Here is a 25,810-nt window from a genome sequence, read left to right on the forward strand (position 1 = left end):
CCCCCTCCAATTAGTGCTTTTAGTTTCTATATACAAGCTAGCTCCTAAAATCAATTGAATTCTTCTAAGTACAGAAAAGCTTGAGAATATTGGCATAACTCTTTACAGAATCCTAACATAAGAATCCAACAAAAAAGCCTTCAGCATTAATTGGAAAATCAAAATCAATTTGCCGAAGATTTTAGAGAAAGGATTAACTAGAAACATGTGGTGAAGTGCATGTGTCCAAGCTAAATGAGATATTTCACAGCCAAACACAATATGCAGAAAGCTCAAACAAATGAAGGAATTTTTCATATTACAAGACATCTCAATGATGCTCAAACAAAATTGAAAGTAAAAAAAATAAAACTGTACAGCATCTTCACTAACTGATGCTTGTACAGAAAAATATCATAAGAACCAATCTACAAGATGCATGGCTGAAAAACTTCCACAAGAAATTCTTTATTTTACAAACTTCCTACATTACTAGATGTTGCTTTATTTTTGGATTTGGCCAGGTCAACCAAATCTGAGAAAAGCCTATCTTCGGCCTTAACTGGCTTATTGGGAACTGAAGGTTGTTGAGAATAAGGGGAAATATTTTGATATGGATCAGTAGTCATTTGATAGGAAGTGTTGTACCTTGCATCATAAAGCGAAAGGTTGTGTGTCCCTCTTATTAGTTGATCCTGTGAAACTACAGAATAGGCTGGCTTGTACTGACCAGATGCCAAAATTTGTTGTTGCTGATAGAATTGCTGTCCTGGAGGAATATTGTTTTGATACGACACAGGTCCCTGCCATCTGTTTCCTGTCTGTGGTACATTCTCCATATCTTGAATATCCCAAGGAGCAGGTGGAAGACTTTGTGGGCTTCTCTGAGCCTGTGCATGCATGTTGGTCGGATCTGAGCCATATACAAGAGCTTGCTGTTGTGGACTGAGGGATTGCCCAGCTGGATTTGACCACTGCAACGCATGATTGACATGATTTACAAATGTCCCTTGAGATTGAAACTGTCCCTGTTGAACTGAGGGCTGCACCTGTACTGGAATATTTCCATTGGGAGACAAATAGGGCTGCTGTTGCATTTCAAGTGGAGAAGAATGTTGTTGTAGTGCTAAGATACCTTCAGGACCTGATAGTGAATCCAATGAATTTGTAGTAGCTTGCTGAGTGAAAGTTGATTGTGAACTTTGTATGTTTTGCCCACTGGCTGGAATAAGTGGTGGTGAAGTCTCGGCAGTTGGTGACTTGTATTCATCACCGCTCAGAAGATCTATACTAGTGTCCACCCGTGATGTTGAAGCATTCACCTGCATGCCAGGTGGTGGAAGAAGTAACAACTGCTGACTAGCAGGCTGGTCTTTTGCACTAACACGAGCTTTTGAGGAGGCTCTGCAAAGCCACAACTATGTCAATTCATCCAGCAAAGAACAAAAAATAAAATGTTGAAATAATTTAAATTTCTACAGGCAAATTTTTAAGTCCGTCTACCCTACCTCCGAGCAAGCTGTTCTACATCATCTTCTTGTTCAACTTCCTCATGATTAACATCAACTAGGGGTGCCGGAGACTTTTTCTTATCTGGTGGAACAGATAATCCAAAAGCAATTGCATCATGCTTAGCAAGAACACGCTCAAGATCATCATTCAAAGATAGGCCTTGACCAAGAAGTTCTTCATCCCTGAATAAATATTTTTGCAAATTATGGGATTTCAGATCTTAATGTATAAATAATTAAAATATGCATTCCAGAAATTTGAGTGTGTATTACTTGTCCAAAAAGCATGATAAAGCAAATCTTAAATCCCTGTCATTTGTGGCTAGGAATCATTTGAAAACCAAGGCTTAGAATGAGTCATCACTGTTTACACTTGACAAAGCAGTTCATACTACGACAAATCTACTGAATCCAGAAAATGGAAAGGATCTCATACGATGTTGTATTCACAAGTTGCACCACTTGCTGCTTGTAAGAACGGCACTGTTCAACAAGATCTACAATTACTTCCTGCTTGACACCCTGCACAACAAAGGTTAAAGTTTCCTTAAGCCTTACTATTAATAGATATAAATTATAAAAATACACATCATTCATCTATAAAGTGGTGACTTCCATTTTCAATAATTTGCCAAAAATTATGAGCAAATAGAATTTTTATGAAACTTTTACTTGGTGAAAATAAAGTTATGAAAGCATTAAAAGGAAATTGAAATAAAGGAATCAAAAAGGGAAAAAAAGACCTGGGAGAACAAAGAGAAAACAAGGAATACCCAGAGAAAAAAAAAGAAAAGAAAACAAAGGAATGAAGGGGGTCCCCATTTTGCCTTATCAAAAATAAAAGGGTGTGTATTCAAGGCATAACAGTTCCCTTGTCTCCCACCCGTAGAAATTGATAGTGAGCTCACACACCCCAAAATAAACTTTCACAAGTTAGTATGGCAAGAGAATAGCCTGCTTGATTATGGATGCACTGATGTAGAATGATTAACAATGGATCAATGATAGCACATCCCCCATTATGATAAAGTGTACAAGACGCCTTGCTTATATAGGCAAGGTGAAAGATAAGATTAAACAAGATTTAAATGAGTGTCTTAATCCTATGGCATTAGACAACAAACATTTAATGACCTAAGACGGAAGAAGTAAATGACATAAGACAAGATAAGATCTCATGACAACTAAGACTTTTAGAAAGATTCCTAGGACCTAAGTAAACTAAACTAAAGAATGGGACAGTGGTGAACCCAATTTAGGAGAGGGGGAGGGGCTGTGGGGCCCAGCGGTGTTTAATACCCTTATTATCTCTGCTTTTTAGTTATTTAAATAAAGAATGGAAATTTTAAACACATGAAATTGTTTGAATTCCTGATATTTGTTTGAGCCGACTTTGGTTTGTTTTATTTAATTTAATAAGTTTTTGTTCCCAGCTGACCTTGGTTCGGTTGCTTTAACACGGCACAGAATGCCTCTTATTTGTGAGTCCTTCTGCTGATCGGGCATGCTTGGAATTGGATCGTTTTGCCTCTCTGCACAAAGGAGACTGGGATGGCAATCTCAGTTTTTCCAGTAAAGTGGGACGCAAACCTCAACCTTACAAATCAAAATTACCAAGCTAGCTCTCATCTCTGCTAATCTTTACAATACTTTGTTTGTAGAGAACATTCACTACGAAAGGCACATAAGTGGACAAGGCAGCCACGAATGGGACCAGGGCAATTGTCCCCTTCAGCAACTCACTGGCATCTCCTACAGGTGTTATATTCATCCAACCCAAGCCCTCTAGGGACGTATGCAATCTCTACTCGATTAGCATCTTTGCCATGTCTTCAACAAGCAAAGACAGACCTCCAGACGATTGGCAGAAGCACCTCAGTGATAAGCCCTAATCAGTATTGTCAGGAAGGAGGACCAAGAGTTGATAGGCATAATCCATATTTTCAGAAGTGTGTAGTATGATGAAGGTCGTCTAATCAGTCCCAGCCAGTAACAATAGCTATCCATATCAGAATACAGGAAAAATAAGTATGTCCATCTCTATTTTGTATATTCTGAAAGATAGAATCTGAATATACCTTTAATTGAGCAATGCATGGATTAGTTACATCTGGAAATGTTGAATATATATAGAATTCTGTTTTGAATGTCCCAGGGGGTTTTTCTGTCCTTCTAAGTGGTTATCCAATCTGTGTGTTTTTCCTTCATATTGTTCTCTGTTTACATTGCTATCGCATAAGAAGAATATTTCAAGGACCTACTAGGTGAACCAATTAGGTAAAGCACCTTATTCACACCAACACCATCCTCTATGCAAACCCACCTGTGTACAACTTGTACCACTCAGAGTACAGATCCATACAAGTATACGGAATCCTTACAAAAAAATTTCCTGACAAAATATACAACCCCCTCCCCTGACAAAATACCAAAAAAAAAATTCCAACCTCCAAAATTCAAGTGTTACATATGAAAATAGAGGTTTTGGGACCAGATACATCTCGCGACAATTAAGACTTCTAGAAAGATTAATAGGACCTAAGTAAATGTAACATGTGAATAGAACCTACTAGGTGAAGTAGTTAGGTAAAATACCAGTGTTCCACGGGCGTTGGGGACGGGGGGATGCGGGGACGGGACGAGGAGACCAAGGACCTAAGTTTGGGGACGGCAGGGGGGTGGTGGGGTGGTGCTGCTGATATAGTTATACATATACATATAGTACTTGAAAAACTAGTTTTGAAAAGATGTATGACAGTATTACAGTATAAGAATTACATTTCAAATGAGACTAGGAAATTTGAATTGCTAAATCTAAATACCAAGATTTCTAAGTTGTGTTGTTATATGGAGCCTAATCAGACTCGGAGGTTAGATTTTCCCCACTTCTATCGGCGTGGTTTCCCCCTATATTTTTCAACAGGGGTTTGGGGGCAGTGCCCCGCAAGGCCAAAAATACTTTTATTATTTTCTAAGGGCATCGGGTGCTATTTTTCTATTGGCCCACGTCCAAAGTCATTTTTTATTAAATTTTAATTTTAAACATTGCATATACGTTGGGGGCGATAGGAGACGTTTGGGCGTCTCCCCATCCCTTGAGAGACGTTTGCACGTCTCTCGAAGGACGGGGAGACGCCCAGACGTCTCCCAAGGAGACGTGGAGGCGTCTCCATGTCTCTCTGGGAGACGCAGAGATGTCTCCCCGTCTCCGGCGACGCTTGGGTGGCGGTGGCGGGACGGCAGGGGACGTCGCATCCCCGTCCCCTTGTCCCAAAGACGTCCCTATCTTGGAGACGCGGCCAAAAAGGAGGGGGGGGACGCGTCCCCGTGGAACACTGTAAAATACCTTATTCACACCAACACCATTGTGACCAACTTTTCATGGAGCATTTTGAAGAGACTACTCTTAATTCCTCCCCACTTAAATGAAACTATCATATATTGGCCCCATGGTCTTGAAAAACTAGAAGAATTCCAAAACTTAACAACACTTTTAATTGAATCAAGTTTACCAAAGAAAATGAAAACAATAACCAACTCCCTTTCACAGACATTTGACTCATTAGAAAATTTGGCAATTCCATCATACCTTTAGAAAAGCTACCCACATAGACCTTTACCTTCACGTGTTACTCTCATAACCCATAGGCAATTCATATCTATGATATTTATCATATTGATCAAGAAATCTCACCTGACCAAAGCCTTTAAACTAAATTGCTAAACAAGCAAACATATTTCCAAGACTTTTAATCAAAACAAAAACTCATTGTTTTTATAACCCTAACAAAGATGACTCTTGTATTATCTTTAGTTGTCATCCTACAATCCTCCCATACATTGAAAAAAGGCATCTCCGACAAGAATAGTCAATACATTCGAGTAAACATCATAATACTAAACATGCCCAAACAACAACTATACAATCAAAAGCAATTGTAAATTACCTCTCTGGACTTTGGATCCAAAGCATTTAGCATTTCCATGAGAACATCCATGAGGCCACGAGCATTTCTAATCTCTGTAATGCTGACATACAAAAACAAAAATGTATTATTTCCTAGTAAATATTCATGGTCATTGTTTTCTTCATTCATATAGACAATTTACGAATTTCATAGAAGCAAACTTTATTGAGATTATATAGATCTATAGAAAAAAAATTAATAATCTATATACAAACAAGAGATACATTACAATTACTGAGTTTTAAATGCTGATTGATCTACTATTTGTTATTTTAATCCACTCAGTAATTTCTTAAAAATGCTTAGAATTAGTTATCACTAAATAATCCAAATAACTTATTATCAAATTTTTAACAACAAACTAGCACTTAAAATTAGTCTTTAATTGACAATAATGATGAGTTGCATGGTTAGTTTCATATAAATAGATAAGCATTTGAAAGCAAGCACCTCTAGTAACTAGAATTTTGTTGGCTTAGATTGGCATCAAAAGAATCACTGGAGTAAGGTATACAAAACAATGTAAGCAAACTAGCAGTGAAATAAGCACGTATACAACAATGTGAGTTTCTATAGGTACAGATTTGTTTGCATGCCAACCTTGTTTTAACATGTGAGGTATAAATAGACAAGATAGAAATGAGTGGACATGAGAAAAGAATCCCACTAAGTCCAAAAAATGATTATGAGGAATTGCATATACAACATTAAGAAATAGAGAGCTCACAAAACATTATAAAGTTAAACCATCAAAATTGGTAGTTTCTATGTTCATTAAAGCCTCTATGACTGCTTGAATTGGCACTGATGACTGAATCAATCACTTGAGAAAAAATGTCCTTTCCAAGATAGAGCAAATACAAAAACAATGCAACCAAGCTAGCAAAGAAATAAACACTTATATAACCATCTGAAATTATATTGCTATAGATGTGCTTACATGGACAGCCTTTTTGACATATAAAGTTAAAAATTGACATGCAAGAAATTGAGTAGACAAATTTATAAAAGGTAAAGTATTACTTATCTAGCAAATGATAATTATTTCAGTTGGTACGCAATTTGCTTCTTGCTCTCTAACTCAAATAACTGCTAAGTTTTATGGTCCAAGTGGTAATTGTCACCTTAACAAAAATATAGTGGCTCCATTTGTAACAAAACATGAACAATCATCATGTACAGATGATAATCATGCATTGAATAGCTGCAAATGGTGTCACTAACGCTCTCAAAAGGCTAGGCTCTCAAAAGGATAGGCAATGAATGCCCATTTAGGGTCAACGCTGCCTTGAGAGAAAATTCAAAGGTGTTTGACTCATCTCAAAATGTTATGGGGATCACATAAAGCAAGAACTTGAACAAAATAATGTCTTTATCAAAAATAACCAAAGCTTTCTATTGTAGTTCACATGAAAATCATTGACGCAATGAGGCAAATTTTGTCAACAAGCCAAGCAATATGATAAAATTTAGAGACAAAATAGCAGTAGAATTTAGCAAACCCAAGAACTTGTGAGACACTATAAGGGACAATAGGTAAGATTCACTGGATCAGCCTGCCAAGTTACCTCAATCAAGCAATTGAGAGCCCAGGGATAAACCTTGTGGACAAAAATCTAATTCAGCAGTTGCGATGTATTGTAACGGGGAAGCAACTAACAGAAACGATTGTAGCATAGAGATATGTGCCAAACTGTAGTTAAATGAACCATGAATCATTGGATAGCATTATATTACACAAGAACAAAGAGTACAATTTGTATATGGATACTATATTTACTGTATATTTTTGAGATCTCAAGGTCTGTAATATTGATATTGGATAAAGATACAACAAACTTCAACCATGTAGAAATTCCAATGAGTTAGCCACATACAAAAAACTGTAAGATGTGTTGAAGTTGCAGTTATTTATCTAGTTCTAGCTTAGTGATTGAAATTCCAATGAGTTAATAAATTTCATATTTATTAACTATTATTAGCTGCGGCTCATTCCCAAGTGTAATATTTTGTATGAAACTAGTGGCAAATGTTTACATATTAATTTGGCCATTCATCCTATGATGGTCATACCAGCTACTAACCCCAGCCGTGTAGCTTGAAAGATATATTTATTTCAACTTTGGATTGTATCATCTCCTTAACTTGCCACAGCTTGGATATATTATTGTTGAGCTATTAAATTTTGGACTGCCTTATACTCTATGTTACTGGGTATGCCCTTCAGGCATCTCGCACCTGTACCACATATGTCTGGGTATGGGTTCACCCAGTGGTAAACCTGGGTACGTACCCGGGCATCTGGGTACACCCAAGATACGTATCAAGCATACCCAAAGGCGCTGAGTGCTGAAAAGTATCAAAAAAAAGACATTTTTTGACTCTTTTTTGTATCCAAAAACCTTTAAATGCCCCTAAAAGCTAAGTCACAGAATACGGTGATTTTCATGGATGAGGTTCAAATTTAATCGAATTTCAAACATTTATAAAAAAATCGTTCAAATTCGACCATTAATTCATATGGACAAGGACAGCATTTTTTTCTACTTAAGGAAAAATCTGAAAAGCATTTTTTTAGGGTTTCTGAGTCTACGGCGGGTTCTCTGTGTCTACGGCGGGTTCTTTGTGTTTGTGACGGGTTATCTCTGTGTTTGTTGTTGCTGTCGTGCATACCTCCTCCATCGTTGCCGTGCATACCTCCTCCATCATTGCCAACAGCCGTGTTCAGGAAGGCTTCTTCAATTATTAATGTTTTGGTTTGCCCAATGGTAGTCATATAATCCGTATTCAATATTCATATAATGTTTTGGTTTGCCCCAATTTTTAATGTTTAATGTTTTGTTTAATGTTTTGGTATTCATATAATCCGTATTCAGTATTCATATAATCCCTATTCAGTATTGCCTAACAATATAATGACTTCAAATCTATAATGTTAAGCAATGTTAAGCAATTACATAATGACAATATAATGTCTTGTTTAATGTATTTATAATGTTAAGCAATTATATAATGATTATGTAATGTTTTGTTTAATGATTTCACATGTTTCTTATGGTTTATATTTTATAAATGTGCCATCTTTTTATAATAACTTCAAATCTATTTAGCAATGTTAAGCTATTTTGATAGTTTATAAGAAGTATACATATATTTAAAAATAAACAAAATTATATAAGCCGAAATTTATCCGATTTTTTTTGCCAATTTTTCCCTTGTCGAATTTCATCCGAATTTCATGGCTGTCGAATTCAAATTCGAATTTGAACCTTGTGAAGCATCATTTCACCCAATACAAAGATCATTTTGCTCTTCCACTCACTCTCTTCTCATTTCACCCAATACAAAGATCATTTCTGCTCCTTGAGCCCATTAGAGTCTCCACTCCCAAACTCCCACTAGTTAGTAGGATCTCGTCATATAAGAAATTTGATTACAATGAGGGGGTCTGGGAGTGGAGACCAGAATCAAGAACTTAGACAACTAAAATTATCACTATTAAATTCCATTAAATAAAGATAAATATTAGATATTAAACTATCAATAGGCATTTAATATTTATCTTTATCACTACCATTTTGGCATTGATCAACGATGAAGTATCATACTGTATGTATTTAGTTTTACAATACTGCGTGTGTGTGCCCATGTGTGTGTACGGACCCAAACCCACGTACCCAAGGCTAAAAAAATTGCCCATACCCACATACCGAGTTCTCATACCCATACCAGCAACTTAGCTTATACTTTAAAAAAGAGCCATTGTACATATTGGATGTGATATGTTTCCAAAGGGGGGTCGTACAAGACAAAACATGAGGATGGTGTGAATAGTTAAGAAAATTGTCTTTTCTTTGGTCATAGTGTATTCTGAAAGGAAACACTACTTTAATGAGTTTGAAGACTACAAATATAGATGCTACAATAACCAGTGAACCACGGGGACGCGTCCCCCCCCTTTTTGGGCGCGTCTCCTGGGGGACGTCTGGGCGTCTCCGTGGGAGACGCCTGGGCGTCTCCCCGTCCCTCAAGAGACGTCCAGGCGTCTCTCGAGGGACGGGGAGACGCCCAGGGGTCTCCCACGGAGACGCCCAAACGTCTCCAAGATTACTTAGAATGACACCGATTGAGGATGATGAGGTGAAGGCGGGTTTCTTTAGGTGCATAGAGAAGATGTTTGATTCTAGAGATGCCAGCACAATGCGCACTGAGTGGGGAAGATTTGCCACTCTTAGAGGTTATTCAGATGCGGCAAAGATGGATATAGACACTATGGCACAGGAGGACCCACTTTTGTGGTGGACTTGTCATGGCCCGAAATCTTTGACCACCACTCTAGCCATCCGTCTGCTATCCCAGGTTTCTAGTTCTTCAGCTGCTGAGAGGAACTGGTCTACATATAGCTTCATCCACTCTCTTAAGAGGAACAGACTTACCTCTAAGACAGCAGAGAAGCTTGTGGCTGTACACAGTGCTTTGCGTCTCATTGACCGCAAGACACTTATGTACAAGGAGAGTCCAGCGGCAAGATGGGATGTAGAGCCAGAGGAGCCTTCACAGATTGATGAGGATGATCCTACCACTTCAGATGCAGGGCTAGTTGGTGTGAGCTTGAGGGACCTTGATCCTCAAGAGTCCAGCAGTTCCAGTGAGGAGGAGTTCGCAGATGATTAGAGGCCTCCATTAGCTACAGTTTGAGTTTTCAGTTTTGTCATTTTGTATTTGACTCGTCTCTTTTGTAATGCTATTGCTACACGTATTTGTATTTGGCTACTCATTGTAATGATGAATCATGTAATCATCTTTATTATTATAGACTTTGCAATGGCATCAGATATTCATATTTTTCGTTTTCCTTTTTCGATATTCATATGATAGAAATGAGAAATCTCCAATTTGACAATTTCATTTGTCAAATTTTATTTACTTTTAGCAATTAGTTACGTATCACTAATCTAAGTAATCTTGGTATTTCCTATAGTTTCATTTGAAATCTAATTCTTATACTGTTATACTGTTATACATCTTTTCAAAACTAGTTTTTCAAGTACTATATGTATATATATGAGCACCACCACCCCGCCACCCCCTCGCCGCCGTCCCCCCGCCGTCCCCAAATTTAGGCCCTTGGTCCCCCCGTCCCGGAAACGCGTCCCCCTCATCCCCCCGTCCCCCCGTCCCCAACGCCCGTGGAACACTGACAATAACTCTCTTAAGCTGTAGTACATTTGAAAAGGGAATCACGTTAATCGGGCCTTCATTTATTGGTTGTTCATTATTCACTTGAGTGGCCTTATAGCCAAATTCAAGTCTAGATTTTCAACTATAATCTTCCGCAATCAATTATGTAGCACACTGTACAAACTATAATAGCATATACAATATTCTTCATGCAATCAATTGTAGTCCCTAGTAGCTGTATCTGTAATGTCCCCCTTTTGGGATTGCCCTAAATCTTGCCCTAAAATCACAAATTCCATTCAAATAAGAAATGTAAGATAGTTAGAGGTATAACTTTACCATTTAAAATGCCTTTTAACAAGATAAACCCTTATTTAAGTCCTGCAACCCTATTAAAATATATATATATATATATATATCAATTATTTTCATTAGGGTTAGTAATCACACATATAAGTACAAATACATATAAGTATCATAATTCATTAGATGGGTCTAACCACAATAGAGTTTGAATGAAGGAGCATGATAGGATTGGCCTGAAGCAATCTTCACACTAAACCCAAGAGCGGACACTCACCCTCTTGGCTCCAAGTGGTAGGCACATTGGTCATCCAGCATGGAGTGCTCTACCTAGAGGAATGTATTGCATAAAAAGATGTAATGGTAAAATTGCTTATCTATTACTGAAGGAAAGAGATCCACTCATTGTAATCAAATTTCATTATTGACAAGAGATCCCAATAACTAGTGGGGGTTTCGAAGTGGAGACCCTAATGGGTTTGAGGGACAACAATGACAATGATAAACTGCACAAGGTGTTAGATGTGACAAAAAGCCAACAATAGAGGGGTGCAAGAGAACGGACCAAATGTGGAAGTTCAAGGGCTATGTCCCCAAAAAAAAATTTAGAGAAAATAAGAGAAAAAAGAGTGAAGAGAGCAAAATGACCCAAAAAAAAATTAGAGAAAACGAGAGAAAAGAGAGTGAAGAGAGCAAAATGACCCAAAAACAAAATTAGAGAAAACGAGAGAAAAGAGAGTGAAGAGAGCAAAATGATCTTTGTAGTGGGCGAAATGATGCTTTTAGGTGCATTTTAGGGTTTTTGGATGCAAAAAAAAAAGTCAAATGTCTTTCTTTGTTACTTTTTGGTGCTCAATGCCTTTAGATACACCCGGTACGTACCATAGGCGAACCCATACCCAAACATACCCAATATGGGTGCAAGAAGCCTTAAGGGCGTACCCAGTAACATAGCTCTAAGGTAATCAAGTAGCCATCAACATATGGAAGTGGTTATGCATTGTTGACAATAATTTTGCTTCAAGAATGGTATTCAATCAAAATTCTCCATGTTCCATCCTTCTCTACTGCTAGATCAATGATAATATCACTGTAAATACTACCACAAACACTAATCTATCTATCACGCATGAATGGGCTTTAACACTTTTCAAGGACTTTTTCTCTTAACCAGCCTTTTAAGGTGAACTGCTTGAAGCGCATCATTGTTTGCAGTATCTTTCTTCTCTACTGAGGCATTTAGTGTTTGATCTTGCAACACATTGATTTCTTCCTGCAACATCTCGTATTGATTGCTAAAATGCATAAACAGGGGCTTGTATTGATGCCAACATTCTGATATTATCTTCACACTTTGTGTTTTTTATCGGCATTTATTCACAAGGATAGCATTTACTGGACATGATTACACATGTTATGCAAAAGTTCAAGTTAGGTTCCACTAGTAATTCTCAATGACAATTTAATTCACAACAACTAATGCCTTTTAATATCAAACAGAGATGGATTAGTTCCTTATCACTCCAATAATTTTTCAATTCTATATCTTCAAAGACCAATGCACTGAACCTCTCGATATGCTTGCCATTTTGAAGCCATCCTTTCAATATACCCAGCAATACACAAAAGGGACGTTATGACACATGAGAGCAAAGAGGTACATGACACTTGGGCAACACATGAACAGGGTTCATCCTATCAACAATACTTAAAAACAGATCCAAACTTATTTATGTAGGGTTGAAAATTGCACACTCATTTGCAATTTAACCTACACTTTTGTAACCACTTTAATGTTTGTTCCCCTAGCATCTAATTAGGCTCATTTTGGCCCTTGCATCAATGTTTTCCCTCTTAAGATGCTCAAGACACCTTTTCAGCAACTACCTTTCAGTGTCAATATCATGTTGACCATGTGATTCTTTTGTCACCCGTCATTTTTGAGCATGATGTATCTGGATGCTAGTGCACCGTGCAAACATCCCATGATATCTTAAGATTCAAATGTCGATTTTGAGTATTTTGACACTTGTCACCTACCCAGGTCGATGGAAACGGCTTGGAATCTTTCCAAACAGCTCGACAGCCCTTCTTTCCCTCCTATTCTCTCATTTAAAATCTATCATTTCATTTCATGCAAGCTCTCTTGGTTCTCTCAAAAAATCTCTCTTGTTCTCTGGACTCTCCCAACTTTCTCTTGCTCTCTCTCACTTGCTACAGCAGTCTCTAATTTGTTACAGCAATCTTAAGCTCGGCTCTCTTGGCTTTCACACACCTATCTGGTAACATCTTTTTCACATCTTTGAGCATCTTGGGGATTTATCACATCCCTTATCCATTTGATCATTTTATTTATTTAGCTTTTTGATCTATCTATCTATTTAGCTGCTATGGAGGTGGAAACACCAAAACAAAAATTTGATTGAGGCAAGTCCCCAAACAGCCCCAAATATTTTTCCTCTTTTGTTTGTGTGTAGGTTTATTGGAAGCATTCGAACGCACAAAGGTTTGCTTGTGATTATCCATTCTATTTCTCTCATTTAGTCATTCAAATCTTGTCATTTATTTTATTCTTTTGTCTTTGTTATCTAGTATTCGTTGTTAAATTTCTAACTTCTAGGTTTTGTAGCTTGGTCGAAGCACAAAGTTGGGTTTTCTACATTTTCTAAGATCTTTTGGTTTTGGTCCAAGCGGGTTTTCTCCATTGTGATAGGCTTGTGTCTTGGCTGATTCAATGTGCTCGCAGGTTTGAGCCACAGCTTTGTTAAATGGGATGAGGTCCCTCGTTTGTGACCTCACAGGTTCATAGCTCCAGGCTAAAAGCATTTCATGTGGTACCATAGGGCATGTCATGCCAACATCACCAATCAAATTAGAAAGTTTACCCGGCACTTCAAAAATAAATTAGTTGATTAGTTGCATCTGAATGACTATATTACTTTTTCTTGAAATTTAGTTGCATTTGAATAACTAAACAAATACAAATAATTACAGTACATGTACCTCAAGGGTGGAAGATCAGAATTTGTGGTTGATTGAACTGCTTCAACCCTGGAATCTGATGAATCATATGACTGAGGATATCGTGCAATTGGCTGGGTTTGTGGAGGAGTGAAGATTGGGGCAGAACTTTCTGCTCTCTGGGGGAATCTTACCCCTGCACGCTGTTAAAATACAGCAAACTATCGTCAGTAAACAGCCAATCCAAATAACCTTTCAAGGACTTATTTGAAACTTAACTTCAGATATTTGAGTAAAAATTTCAGCATTAAAGACTAGATGTAAAACATCAATGCATTGTATTCATTAAATTTTGATGAAGAATACAGAAAGTATAACTTTTTCAAACAAACAAGTTATATGATATATCTGTGACTTGTGGCCATACTTACAGACTTGTTGCTGTATTATGTTACAACTCTCATTAGATTGCATTATAGATCATACTTCAGAATCTGAAATGTAGGATGCTTATGAAAACTTTTAGCAATTATTACAGTGTATACAATTTGAATTCGAATATGAATGGAAGTTGAGAATATTAACTCCTCAAACGAGAACGTTATGGCAATGTTATTAAGCAACCACTTGTTATCTGTGCAATTAGATTTTTACTTTTCACATTTGTTTCAGCCCCCAACTTATAAAGAGAAGGGGAAATGTATTTTGAACTCAACCACCATAAGTGAAGGTATCATTCATTACAAGACGGTATTATATACATATAGCAAATAGGTTCATGATTACATCAGAAATTCCCATGTCAATTTCACTTTTCCCTCAAGATCATGCTTAAAATTGCTGACATAGTAGATCAGTCTAAAAGACGGACTCTATGAACATTTTTATTGCAAGAGTTGTTTGGGTTCTAAATAAGAAGAATTCAATTACTCAGTTACTTAAAAGTTAATGATGCCTGCTAGTACTAGGTACTCAATTTACCAAACCTGAGTAACATGAAATCATCCAAGGCTAATTAGAATTTCTTCAGAGTTTCATACTGAATAGAAAAGTTGCACTATACAGACCATTGTCACAACCATGAAGGTAAAAATCCGTTAATATTCAATTTACTGAACCATGAGTACACATGAAATCATCTGGACCTAGTTAGAATTTTCTTCATAATTTAATACTGAATAGATAACTTGCTTTATAAAGAGCATCGTTAAAACTATGAAGATAACTTACTTTATCAAAGCGTTGTCAGATGACCAATCGTCATCTCTATTTTCTACATGAAATGATGAGTTTGTCTTCTTGACAAATAATTTCACTTGACCATTTAACATCACATTATTACTTTTGCAAGCTCATAACTTTTAAAACGCATTAGTTTTGGACAGCCAAATTACAAAATAACAGATAATTTACCTGACACTAGTTCGTTATTCTAGACACAAACCCATAAATAAACCATTTAACATCACATTATTACTTTTGCAAGCTCATAACTTTTAAAACGCATTAGTTTTGGACAGCCAAATTACAAAATAACAGATAATTTACCTGACACTAGTTTGTTATTCTAGACACAAACCCATACATAAACATTACATTTCGATGGCAATTTTATTATCAAGTATATTATTGAGCTAAAGTTACATAGATATCTTCATTGCCTGATACAGTTTGTCATCGTGTGGTTCAATCTACATACTTTTGGAATATAATCAATGCATTCATGTTTATCGTTGACAAATAATACTGTATATATGGTCTATGAAACACACCAACTCACCACGTCATACCAGTTGGCTCTTGGTTTTTTTACTTATACTGTTATACGCTATGTTCCACAGCATTGCAGGGACAGGAACAAGGACAGGGACGGCAAGAAGGTAGGGGACACATTTTATAGAGAGAGAGAGAGAGAGAGAGAGAGAGAGAGAGAGGCTCAAATTTCTACAAATTAATGGACAAAAGCATAACAGCAGCCATATAACATGACACTGCTAAAATGATGCTGGACGGTGTCTATAGAATCCTGCATGCCAACCGAATTCCCAAAAACATTGTTTAACTGCACTTCTCATACAATACCACACTGAATCAGACCATGGCCAAGGCATTTTTATGCTCTTTTGCAACTGACAATAATAACAGACTCTAATTCCATATCAGACATTTTGAAGTTTGAGAAGTTGAGTTTAAAGTTTGAAAAACAAAATCAGAAATTCAAATCGTTTCTGTTAGTGTTTACTGTTATAAACATATATAATATAACTTATATCATTAGTTGTAAATCTGAATCATGGTATATTTAATGCTGTTATAATATTGTTGCTGCTATCATGATTAATTTTATTGCTCTTCTACTGCTGTCATGATTAATTTTATTGCTCTTATACTGCTGTCATGATATATTTATTGCTACTGTTATTATTATGTCGTGATATACTTGAAAGCCTTTTATTAAGTCATGAATGATTTGTTTTTTTAAAACATTATAAAAAGCTTGCCTTGCTGTCAGGAATGTCTACCATCCCCGGAGTGGTCAAGGGACATCTCAGACATCCCCAGCCATCTTGGGGACGGCCAAATATCCCCACAGCATTCCTATTTCTGCAACACATTTCAGACATGTTTCAAAGACTTCACAATTTTTAGTGATGTCCCCTGCCATACCCAAGACGCCATTTAGGACAAGGATGGGAGTTTGAGGACCAGGGATGCATTGCTGTGGAACACGGCTTATAAATTACCTTGGCTTTGTCAATCTCTTTCACATTTAAAGAAATTTCAACATGATGAATTGTAAACATAATGGACCCAATGACAAGGTTGCTAAGATGGATATTCATCCATAATCTTGGTACCTACCACCAGTAAATTGGATAACATTAAATATAGATAGAGCTTCAAGCAAAAAGCTCAGACCTTCTGCTTAGCACTAATAGAGGCCTTGGACAAGGCCAGATGGTAAGGCACTGGCAATATGGCTTGGTTTGACTATGGCTCGGATTTGTGTGGAATCCTATTCCAAAGTCCTTGCTATCAGCTTGAACTCTTCCCCTGAAATATGCCATTGGAAATTTTGATGCCTGGTCGCAACACCTGTATGGTGGAATATGCCCCAAAAGGTAAGAACAGAGCAGCTGATTTTCTTGGCATGCTCATCCTCTTAGAGCATATTTGGGAACCTCAAGGTAAATCCTCATCCAATCTTAGAGCATGCCTGTACACAATAATAGATGAAGAGAAAAAAAAAGCATATTAACTTTTAACACCACCCATCCTAGGGGCCAAGATACTATTAATGTCACTGATAGACGCTCTTTCATCCATTGAAGTGAAACTTCATTAGATTATTAATCAATGTAGTGTACTTAAAGAACTGTGGTCTAATTATTGAGGCCTGCGGAGAGGCTTAAAAAGAACTTTTTGATCCCAACAAAATTTTCTTGCATCTTATATGCATAATCATTTGTTGAGATGATGGGTGATGTCAAACCAGTTTGAGATGTCTTACCACCCTGCTTCTGATCTCTTTTTTCCCTTCATTAACTGTCTATCTACATGCACTGGATCCTGCATTGAGAATGTAATTTTGTGGCTTAGAAAACTTGTGTTCATATATTTCATGAGAATGTCACTGAGATGGAGGTCATTATGATGTCTTCTTGTCCTCTTCCTGTGAGCAGCCTGTTTGAATGCAGGGATTCCATGATTCTCTCCATAACAGACACTTTTACTTGCCTGGAGTCTGGACTGAGAAAAAGATATTAATGAGTTGTCTCGTAGATTTTTATTGGCAGTGGGTCCTTTTTTTGGTCTGTGAGTATGCAACCAAATAAGGATTCCAACCTTTGCATCTAATATTCCAATAGAGTAAAGTATTTCTCTTGGCTCCCTTGGTCCTGCTCAATTTCACATTCAGAAAATTGCTATGTTTTTTCATTTTTGGTGTGGTTTCTTGCCTGGTTAAACAGAAATTTCTTGGGTGTAAGTTTCTTTGGACTCACAAAGCCAAATATAATGCCGGAAATATTATAACCTACTCAATTCCTAAAGCATGTTGAGATCCTTAATGCTCATCTCTGACTGAAAATATCACTTGCTCTACTATTGTCCACTCATTCATTCTCCATCTATATTGATGCAATTGTCATCAGCAAATTTGAAAAACCATTAATAAATGTCAACATTTGAACCACCTTACCATCCCAAGAAATCTCTAAAGGAAGAGGTCAGACCCCTACATGATGAAATTTTCTCTATCAAATGTAAACTCTTTGCTCACCACTGCTTTTGTTACAAATGTTGTTCATACCCTGCTTCAGTAAGATGAAGATGGTATTGCCCAGCTTTCTGTTGGACCAGGCTTCATCCCGAGGATGGATACTGATAAATCTTGCAAGGAGATAGAGAAACATAAGGCTCTCCCTGTGAAACAGCAAGACCAGATCAACTCCTTCATTGTCTCCTCAAACAACAATGGCTCTGTCTGTAAGAAGGGAGCAGAAGAATTTGATACTTTGTATAATATCCAGGATGCCCATATGTTGGACTTTGAGGCAAAAGAAGGTTTGACAGTTTCTGCCGTTCAGACTTTCATGTATTCTATGATATTATCAGCTGTAGCTCTCAAGATGAGGAGTCTGTGAGTAATTTCCAGTCAAGGCTATTCACAAATTTACTAATGGGGCAATTAGTAAGCAAGGAGAGCCCATGGCTTGGTCCAGAGCAATTACGCAGTCTGACTGTACAAATTCAGGCCAATGATGGTGCAGTTGTGTCTCCCATTCCTCCACACATCATAATGATTTTAAATTTCTGTTTCTGTTGGATAGGCTCAATCAGTTTTTGATCTTTTAGACGATAGAGTATGCCCCTAATGATTGATGTGACTCGTATTTTTTTATGTTGCTGGCGAATTTATGGTAGGACTGAACTTGGCGAATCAAAATTTAGTTATTATGATACTATGCAATGTTTAGATGGTAGGTATAGTTTCTTGTTTTGATTAAATTTATTCTGGATATTGTGCCAACTTAAACTACCTCACATTTTCTAGTGTATAAACCATAGTACATAGCATGCTCTTTTGAGCTGGAAAGCTGGTAGATTACTGTGATTTAATTTATTTTTTTGCTGATTCTAATATGATATTGTCTTCCATTAATAAAATTAAACAAGCAATTAGGGAAGACCCCGCAGTGTGACAGTAAGTCACGAGCCCTGTTGATAGGGCGGTCACAAGTTCAAAACTCGTGCCTTTCATCCCACAGGAGCCCCGACAATGCTCAGGCTGGCGGCAAGGAGGCACAGACGATGACGTGGAAGGAGCCGCTGGCAGAGGCAGTGTGTGATGGACAGGAGTTATAAGGAGAAGGCACTGTCACCGTGGAGAGATAAGGAGATACCTGCACACAGACGATGGAGAGATAAGGTGACGGCTGCGTGCGGTGATGAAGAGATAAGGTTGTGTTTGTGTGAGACAGAGGAGATATAAGGGTGAGCTGCCATGCGCATGAAACGGAGTGATAAGGTGGAGATGCCATGCACGCACAATGGCAAAAACATCTCTGAGGAGAGGTCCCTCAAAAAAGTGGCCTCACTAGTTCATAGCTCCAGTCAAGAGCGTTAATGGCTTCGGCCCCTTACCGATCAAAAAAAAAAATTTAAAAAGTAATTTAGCATGTCAGCACCAAGTGAAATTAGCACAATGTATGAACCACATTAGACACCTGAAAACAGTGACTTGCAAACTACACCAGAACCAGAGAGTTTGACATCAAAAGACCTAATGCAGTCACTCCCTGCAAACTTCTGGTTGTTTGTCCCTCCATGTAGGTGTTAGAAACAAGCCACACCCGGACCAACGATGGGCTGGTCCAAGAGGGGCCAGTAGCTCAGTGGTAGAGCACTCCAGCAGCATATGGAAGGTCCTAGGTTCGAGTCCTAGCTGGTCCATGTCTCAACATGGTATCAGAGCCAAGTCCAGGCTAGGAGCCCCAAGCACACGAGAGGTGTGGCTTAAGGGGGGGTGTTGGTGTTAGAAATAAGCCACACTCGGACCAAAGAATGGACTGGTCCAAGAGGGGCCAGTAGCTCAGTGGAAGAGCACTCCAGCAGTGTATGGAAGGTCCTAGGTTCGAGTCCTAGCTGGTCCATGTCTCAACACTCCAGAACCACAAACATAAACCTTACTCCTACTAATGAGCAAAACAAAGAGAAAACTATATACACATGTATGTAGAAAAACCAATCCTCACTCCCTTTTTTCCTTAAGTTTGATGGAATGGCAAGCAAGAGCCACAATTATGATTCAGGTGAGAACAGAAGTTTACTTGATGTTACACTACAATCTTAGTATTAGCTTTAAAAATGAAGCAGACTATGTGAACCTTCAACAAGGCCTCAAAACAACTCTGTCAGGAGACCTGTTAAGCTTCTCGATGATAAACTCATGTCAAATTGGAGATTTCTATTATATTGAAAATATGATTTATGATCATGATTCATCATTGGCTTATTACTTGCTTAAAATTATAGTTTGATGGGTTTGGGGGCCAACACCAAAACAAGGTTAAGGGTAGCACCCCTAGCAAAGGTCTAGGTAAGAGAGAGAGATGTAGAGATAGGTCTAGATCTTGAGAGAGAGAGAAGAGAATGAGATAGAGAGAGGTGGATAAAGATAAAGATAAAAATAAAGATAAATTTATTAATGTCCAACAAATGACCACAAACAAATCAAAGGGACTGGAGGTTACAAACGAGGAGGGGCTGCCACCAGCAAGGGCACCAAACAGTGCCCGCAAGAAACTAAACAACCACAACACTGAGGCCAAAGACCAGCCAAGCAAACCCTAGGGAGTCGTAGCATAGGAGAAAAACCTCAAGACCGAGGGATAAGCCGTAGGGTGATGCCTCTGAGTGATCCGAGTCTGACTAGAAGAAGGGGATCGATGTATGGTCGCTCTGCGGGGCTTCACCAATCTGGAGTGGCTGGGAGAGGTAACCAACTGTCTTTTGGTACCGCGTGTGGGGTGAAGCCCGAAGAAGGAGGTGATGAGCTAGCAAGATGGAGGACATGGGGCGCTGCAATGAATGATCTTGGAGTCTAAGAGTCTCCTGAAAGTAGAGACCAGGGCATCTCTGGTCAGCAAATCTGAAGAAAGTGGAGAGAGTTCGAGTCTCTCTAAAAAGGCAGTAGAACCTCCCTCTAATCTCATAGTAAATAGGACATCAGAAGATAAATTGCTCCTCCGTTTCAATCTCACAGATGTCACAAAGCTAGCAAACTCTCTCTATCCTGTCCAATTGGTGATCAACCTCGACCCAGAGCCAGTGGGACCCCACTCTGAAAGAACCAAGGGGGATCCGGAGGGAATGAGACCAATAGCATGAAATGTAAGAGGGACGAACAATGAGTCCGTCCTGCATCTCGAGAAAGTGCTCCGCATAGAATGCCATCTTGGGGCGAAGACCGCCATGGGGGTTGACCCAAGTGGTATGAATGTATTGTTTGTAAATGTAGTCCCTGATGAATCTGTTCAACTTCTGTCTGGAAGGGAGGAGATGGAGATGAAGACGATCAATCTCAATCCCGATAGAGCCAAGGAGGGTCGAAGCCCCAAAGAGAGGGGATAGAGGAAGAGAGATAGGTAGAGAGAGGCCTAGAGTTCAAGGGAGATAAAGACAGTGAGATAGAGAAAGCAAGAGAATGCTGATAGGAGGTTGCTGATTACTGAAATTTGACTGTCTGAAAACTTTTAAATCTTCTAAAACCAAGAATATGCATTATAGCTCCTAGAGATCTGAAACCACTCTCAAACATCCTGCCAATATATACATGAAATATAACTTAAACAAAAGTTTGAGGACTCAGACTCACCACGGACACGGCAGCCCAAAAATTGGACTCGGACTCAAACTCGGCAAAAACTCAGGAAATTATCTTGTTTCTCTCCTTCAAACCCTACAGACTTGTTTTGAGCAAATGCAAATGCCAAATGAGTGAGATTAAAAAAAAACACTTTTAAACCTTGGTTGGGCGTGTTTCACTGCGACGCAAGTCTTTTCATCGAACTTGCGAGTCCCAACAGTAGACTCGTGTGAGACCTTGGCACAAACTCGCCAACAGACTCGTGAGTCTAGGCGAGTCCAACGAATCTGCAAACTATGACTTAAAGTATAATATTTAAATGTTATATTTCATGTATAAATCTAACGAAGAGAATGAGAATGACTTGAAGACAAGGATGCCATTTTCACAAACTTTCCACCATTTTCGCTTAGGATTCAAATTTCTAAGTGGGGGCTATGGGAGACTCCTAGGCATCCTTGAGACGGCAAGGATACTCCTAAGAGTCCCCAGGACATCTTGGAGACATTTGGATGTCCCCGACATCTCCAAACATCTCGATGGCGGTGGTGGGAAGACGGGGGATGCCCTGTCCCCATCCCGAAAGCATGAGGGGGGAATGCATCCCCACAATTCACTAAATAATATTCAAAAGTGAACATGTTAATGGAGAACATGAGACAAACGTGGATTAAAATAAGTTGTTTCGTTTTTAAGGATGGGTCAACTGATATTCAACAACAGACACTCATTAATATTATTGTTACGTGTATAGTTGGCTCCTACTTTCTTAGAGCTATTAATTGCTCTAGGTATACAATCTATCTTCAGATCTTTAAGGAGACCACAAAGGATATTAGATATTCTAATGTTGTGCAATTGGTGACTGATTCATCACACAATTGCAAGTTAGCTAATTTGATGGTTGAAAGCGCTAACAAATATATTTTTTGGATCCCATGTTGTCTTCATGCTTTAAAAGACATCAAGAAAATAGACTAGATGAAGACATTGGTGGCTAAAACTAGAGATGTATCAAATTTCAATGATGTAACCACCACACATCACTTGGATTATTTAGGTCTTTTTTCAAAAAAGAAAAAAAGAAAAAACTCATCAAGCCAATTGAGACTAGATATGATAGCTATTTCATTTTGTTGGAGATAATGTTGGAGACACGAAAGGCTTTACAACCCAAGGTGGTTTGTGAAGGGAGGAAAAAAGTGGACCAAATCAAGATCAGAAGAAAAGAAGGTGAGACAAAAAAATGCTTGATGATTTTTGGTGGACCACTACAAGATAAAAAAAATTAAAATGTTTACTAAGTTGCTTTTTATTTGAAAATTTAATTTCTGATGATGTCATTTCAATTTGATACTTTTTAAAATAATTAGCATTCAGATTTACCTTTTGTTTTTATAATATTGTTTTTCTAATTATTAATTTTGATTTTCTAAATGATGCTTGCAGATATATTTATTCTATTATATCACATGTTGTGGGGATAATCAGGTACGTTGATAATTTAGAGTAGCTTGCAACTGAAGATCAACAAACTCCTAAGTATAAGTAGAACCCAGATGTGAATAAACATCAGATGTGTCTTTCGATAGTGATAGCCCAAATGAGGCATAGTTGTGCATTTTGACATTTTCAATTTGATATTGAACAATGAAACACTGAAATCAAATATTATGAGGTTTTATATTTATATTTTTTTGGTGGTAAACTTTAATCAATGAACATAATTGCTGCTATTTCTTTTCATACATTATATGAATTATTGAATTACGAATAAACATGCCCCACCATCCCTGGCCATCCACGGCCAACAGTTGCTAGCATATCTGGTCCAAGCAGTCTCAAAGGGTATGCCCAGTTGGATTTGTTTATCCGATTCCTTTTGTTCAACACAATATTAATCAGCAAAAACAGAGGGAAATCTCAAGAGGAGCTTTGCATCAGTTTCCTTCATGTAATCAAACATTACTTTAGAATATTCCTTTTCTGTCTACGCCATCATATATCATCTTGTCCAATGTGTCTTGCTTTCATTATCCAACCTCTTACAGTCTTTTCTGCACCATGAAGGATCGGGAGCTCAATATAATTACCATTTTAAAACTTGAAACATTTTTTTAACCATTAACAGTTTTTGTTTTACAAAGAGCATAAAGGATTTCAAAGTTTATGCCTTCCAACTTGCTCATTTACCTTCTTTTGTACTTTGGATTTAATTTTTTGAGCTACAATTACCATGTTTTAGCAGGTCACTTATTACATACATTATATTTCAAAATTACAATTTAATTGTATAGAACATGGCAATGTTTATGGTATATACTATGTAGTCTTGGCTGTTTTCAAAATGTAAGCAACAAAAAATCCTATAAAAAAGAGAAACATCCATGCCATGTAGACCTTTATGAGCTTTTGCAACCAAATGCACTCCTTGACAACTAATGTGATCTCAAAAAGTTAGGGGAAGTAAAGTAGTTACCACTAACTCGTGGTATGCAGCATAGTATTGAGGATATCTTCCCATGGTTCCACCAAAGGCATCTTGCCATGTATCTATCAGAACTAATATCTTATCTTTGACATGCAAATCTGCCTGCAAATAAAATATACAAAACCTACGATTATGACTTAAAATAAAAATAAGATAAAAATAAATGCAAAAGCAAAAAGAGATCAACCATAAATGAAAATACAAATAATGCATATAAAGATATATCCAACAATGCATAGGATGTTCGAGATAAGACTACTGACATTTTTCTTCTTAACTAACTTCACCATCTCATGCAGCACATCCCGGTCAGCAACTTGCATGTGTACATACTCCCCGCAATTCTTTATTAACGTCTCCAACAGCTAAGAAGGAAGATAAAAAATAAAATAGCTCAAATGTGAGAATTATACTTTGTGGCAGAAATAAAATAATCCTTCAAAATTTATGTTGGGTAATGATAAATGGTGCCAACTTGAATAGTTTGAGGAACATTTTACATAAAATTTGCAACTTTTTGGTTGTTAGCTACAACCCATATTTTGTTACTACCATTAATCCTTTTTGATAAAGTGTGGCAAAAGTGTAAATGGAATTCAATTATTGATATTGTTATTTCCTGTCAAATGCCATGCATAGAGATTGGAAATAAACATAAGACATTTAAAAAACCCAATTATTAAAAACATTGGATTCTTAAAAACAGTTATTTTAATTTTACATTTGAGGGTTTACGTAACATTTGGTCCCAAATTTGTAGGAAAATGCTACTGTCATTGAACACACCCTACTAATTTAGGTGTAACCCAATGTTCTACCCTAATTAGGGTGTAATTAAATGAAAAACCTTCATTAGTGTTTAAAAGTTTAGCCCAAATATTTATCTATTCAAAGTAAACTTGAAAAATTACAACGCCCTAGCCTGAACCCTAAACTTAAAGTTTCCCATCTTCTCATCTGCTCATTTTACTTCTCCTAAGGTTAAAATGAGCCAATAAAATGAAAGGAATACATAAAAACATTTGAGAATCACCGTTTGAAAAATTTGAGAAACGGCATGGCAAATGAGGTGGGTGGTGATTACTTGAGGGAGTCTGATGCTAATATGAATTATTCTACAACTTGAATGAATGGTGGTGATAGATATAATTATTGTCCAGACAACTTTGCTTCTTCACAGTTTGACATTTTAAATATAGGAAATATGAAGATTTTGTTGCAGACTTAAACTTTTGCCTTCAAGATCTTACACAAATATATATCCTAAACATCAGATTTTCATCTTCATCTCCTTGCTGAAATAGGGCTATTGTAAATCTCAAGCAGTGCCATATGTATTCTTGTTTGAGATTCGATATCTTTAAGCAGTATTGAAGTAGATTTATTCATAAGCAGATTAGCAACATAATAGAACTAAAAATTATGGTCTAAATGTTACTAACGATATCAGAGTTTATCCCAGATTGTGTAAATGGTTTAGTCAACAGTGTTGATTATATTACAGTTTTACTTTTTCAAGGCTATATCACACAGAGTTTTAACTTTT

The 25,810-nt window shown here is 37.4% G+C and overlaps 1 protein-coding gene across 1 annotated transcript in view; it reads right to left on the reverse strand.

Annotated features, from left to right (window-relative positions):
- Positions 1-272: 272 nt before the first annotated feature.
- The window catches only part of LOC131048024 (TOM1-like protein 4), a 58,220-nt gene continuing 32,682 nt past the window's right edge, over positions 273-25,810 (reverse strand). The window contains exons 3-9 of the mRNA XM_057981851.2: positions 24,528-24,629; positions 24,253-24,366; positions 13,946-14,106; positions 5,438-5,519; positions 1,927-2,012; positions 1,488-1,673; positions 273-1,383 (exon numbers count right to left, since the gene is read on the reverse strand). Coding sequence (XP_057837834.2) covers positions 453-1,383; positions 1,488-1,673; positions 1,927-2,012; positions 5,438-5,519; positions 13,946-14,106; positions 24,253-24,366; positions 24,528-24,629 — 1,662 coding nt within the window. The 3' untranslated portion in view covers positions 273-452. The remainder of the gene's footprint in view (positions 1,384-1,487; positions 1,674-1,926; positions 2,013-5,437; positions 5,520-13,945; positions 14,107-24,252; positions 24,367-24,527; positions 24,630-25,810) is intronic.

Source organism: Cryptomeria japonica, chromosome 6 (assembly GCF_030272615.1).
Source record: "Cryptomeria japonica chromosome 6, Sugi_1.0, whole genome shotgun sequence".
In the NCBI taxonomy this organism is placed as follows: domain Eukaryota; kingdom Viridiplantae; phylum Streptophyta; class Pinopsida; order Cupressales; family Cupressaceae; genus Cryptomeria; species Cryptomeria japonica.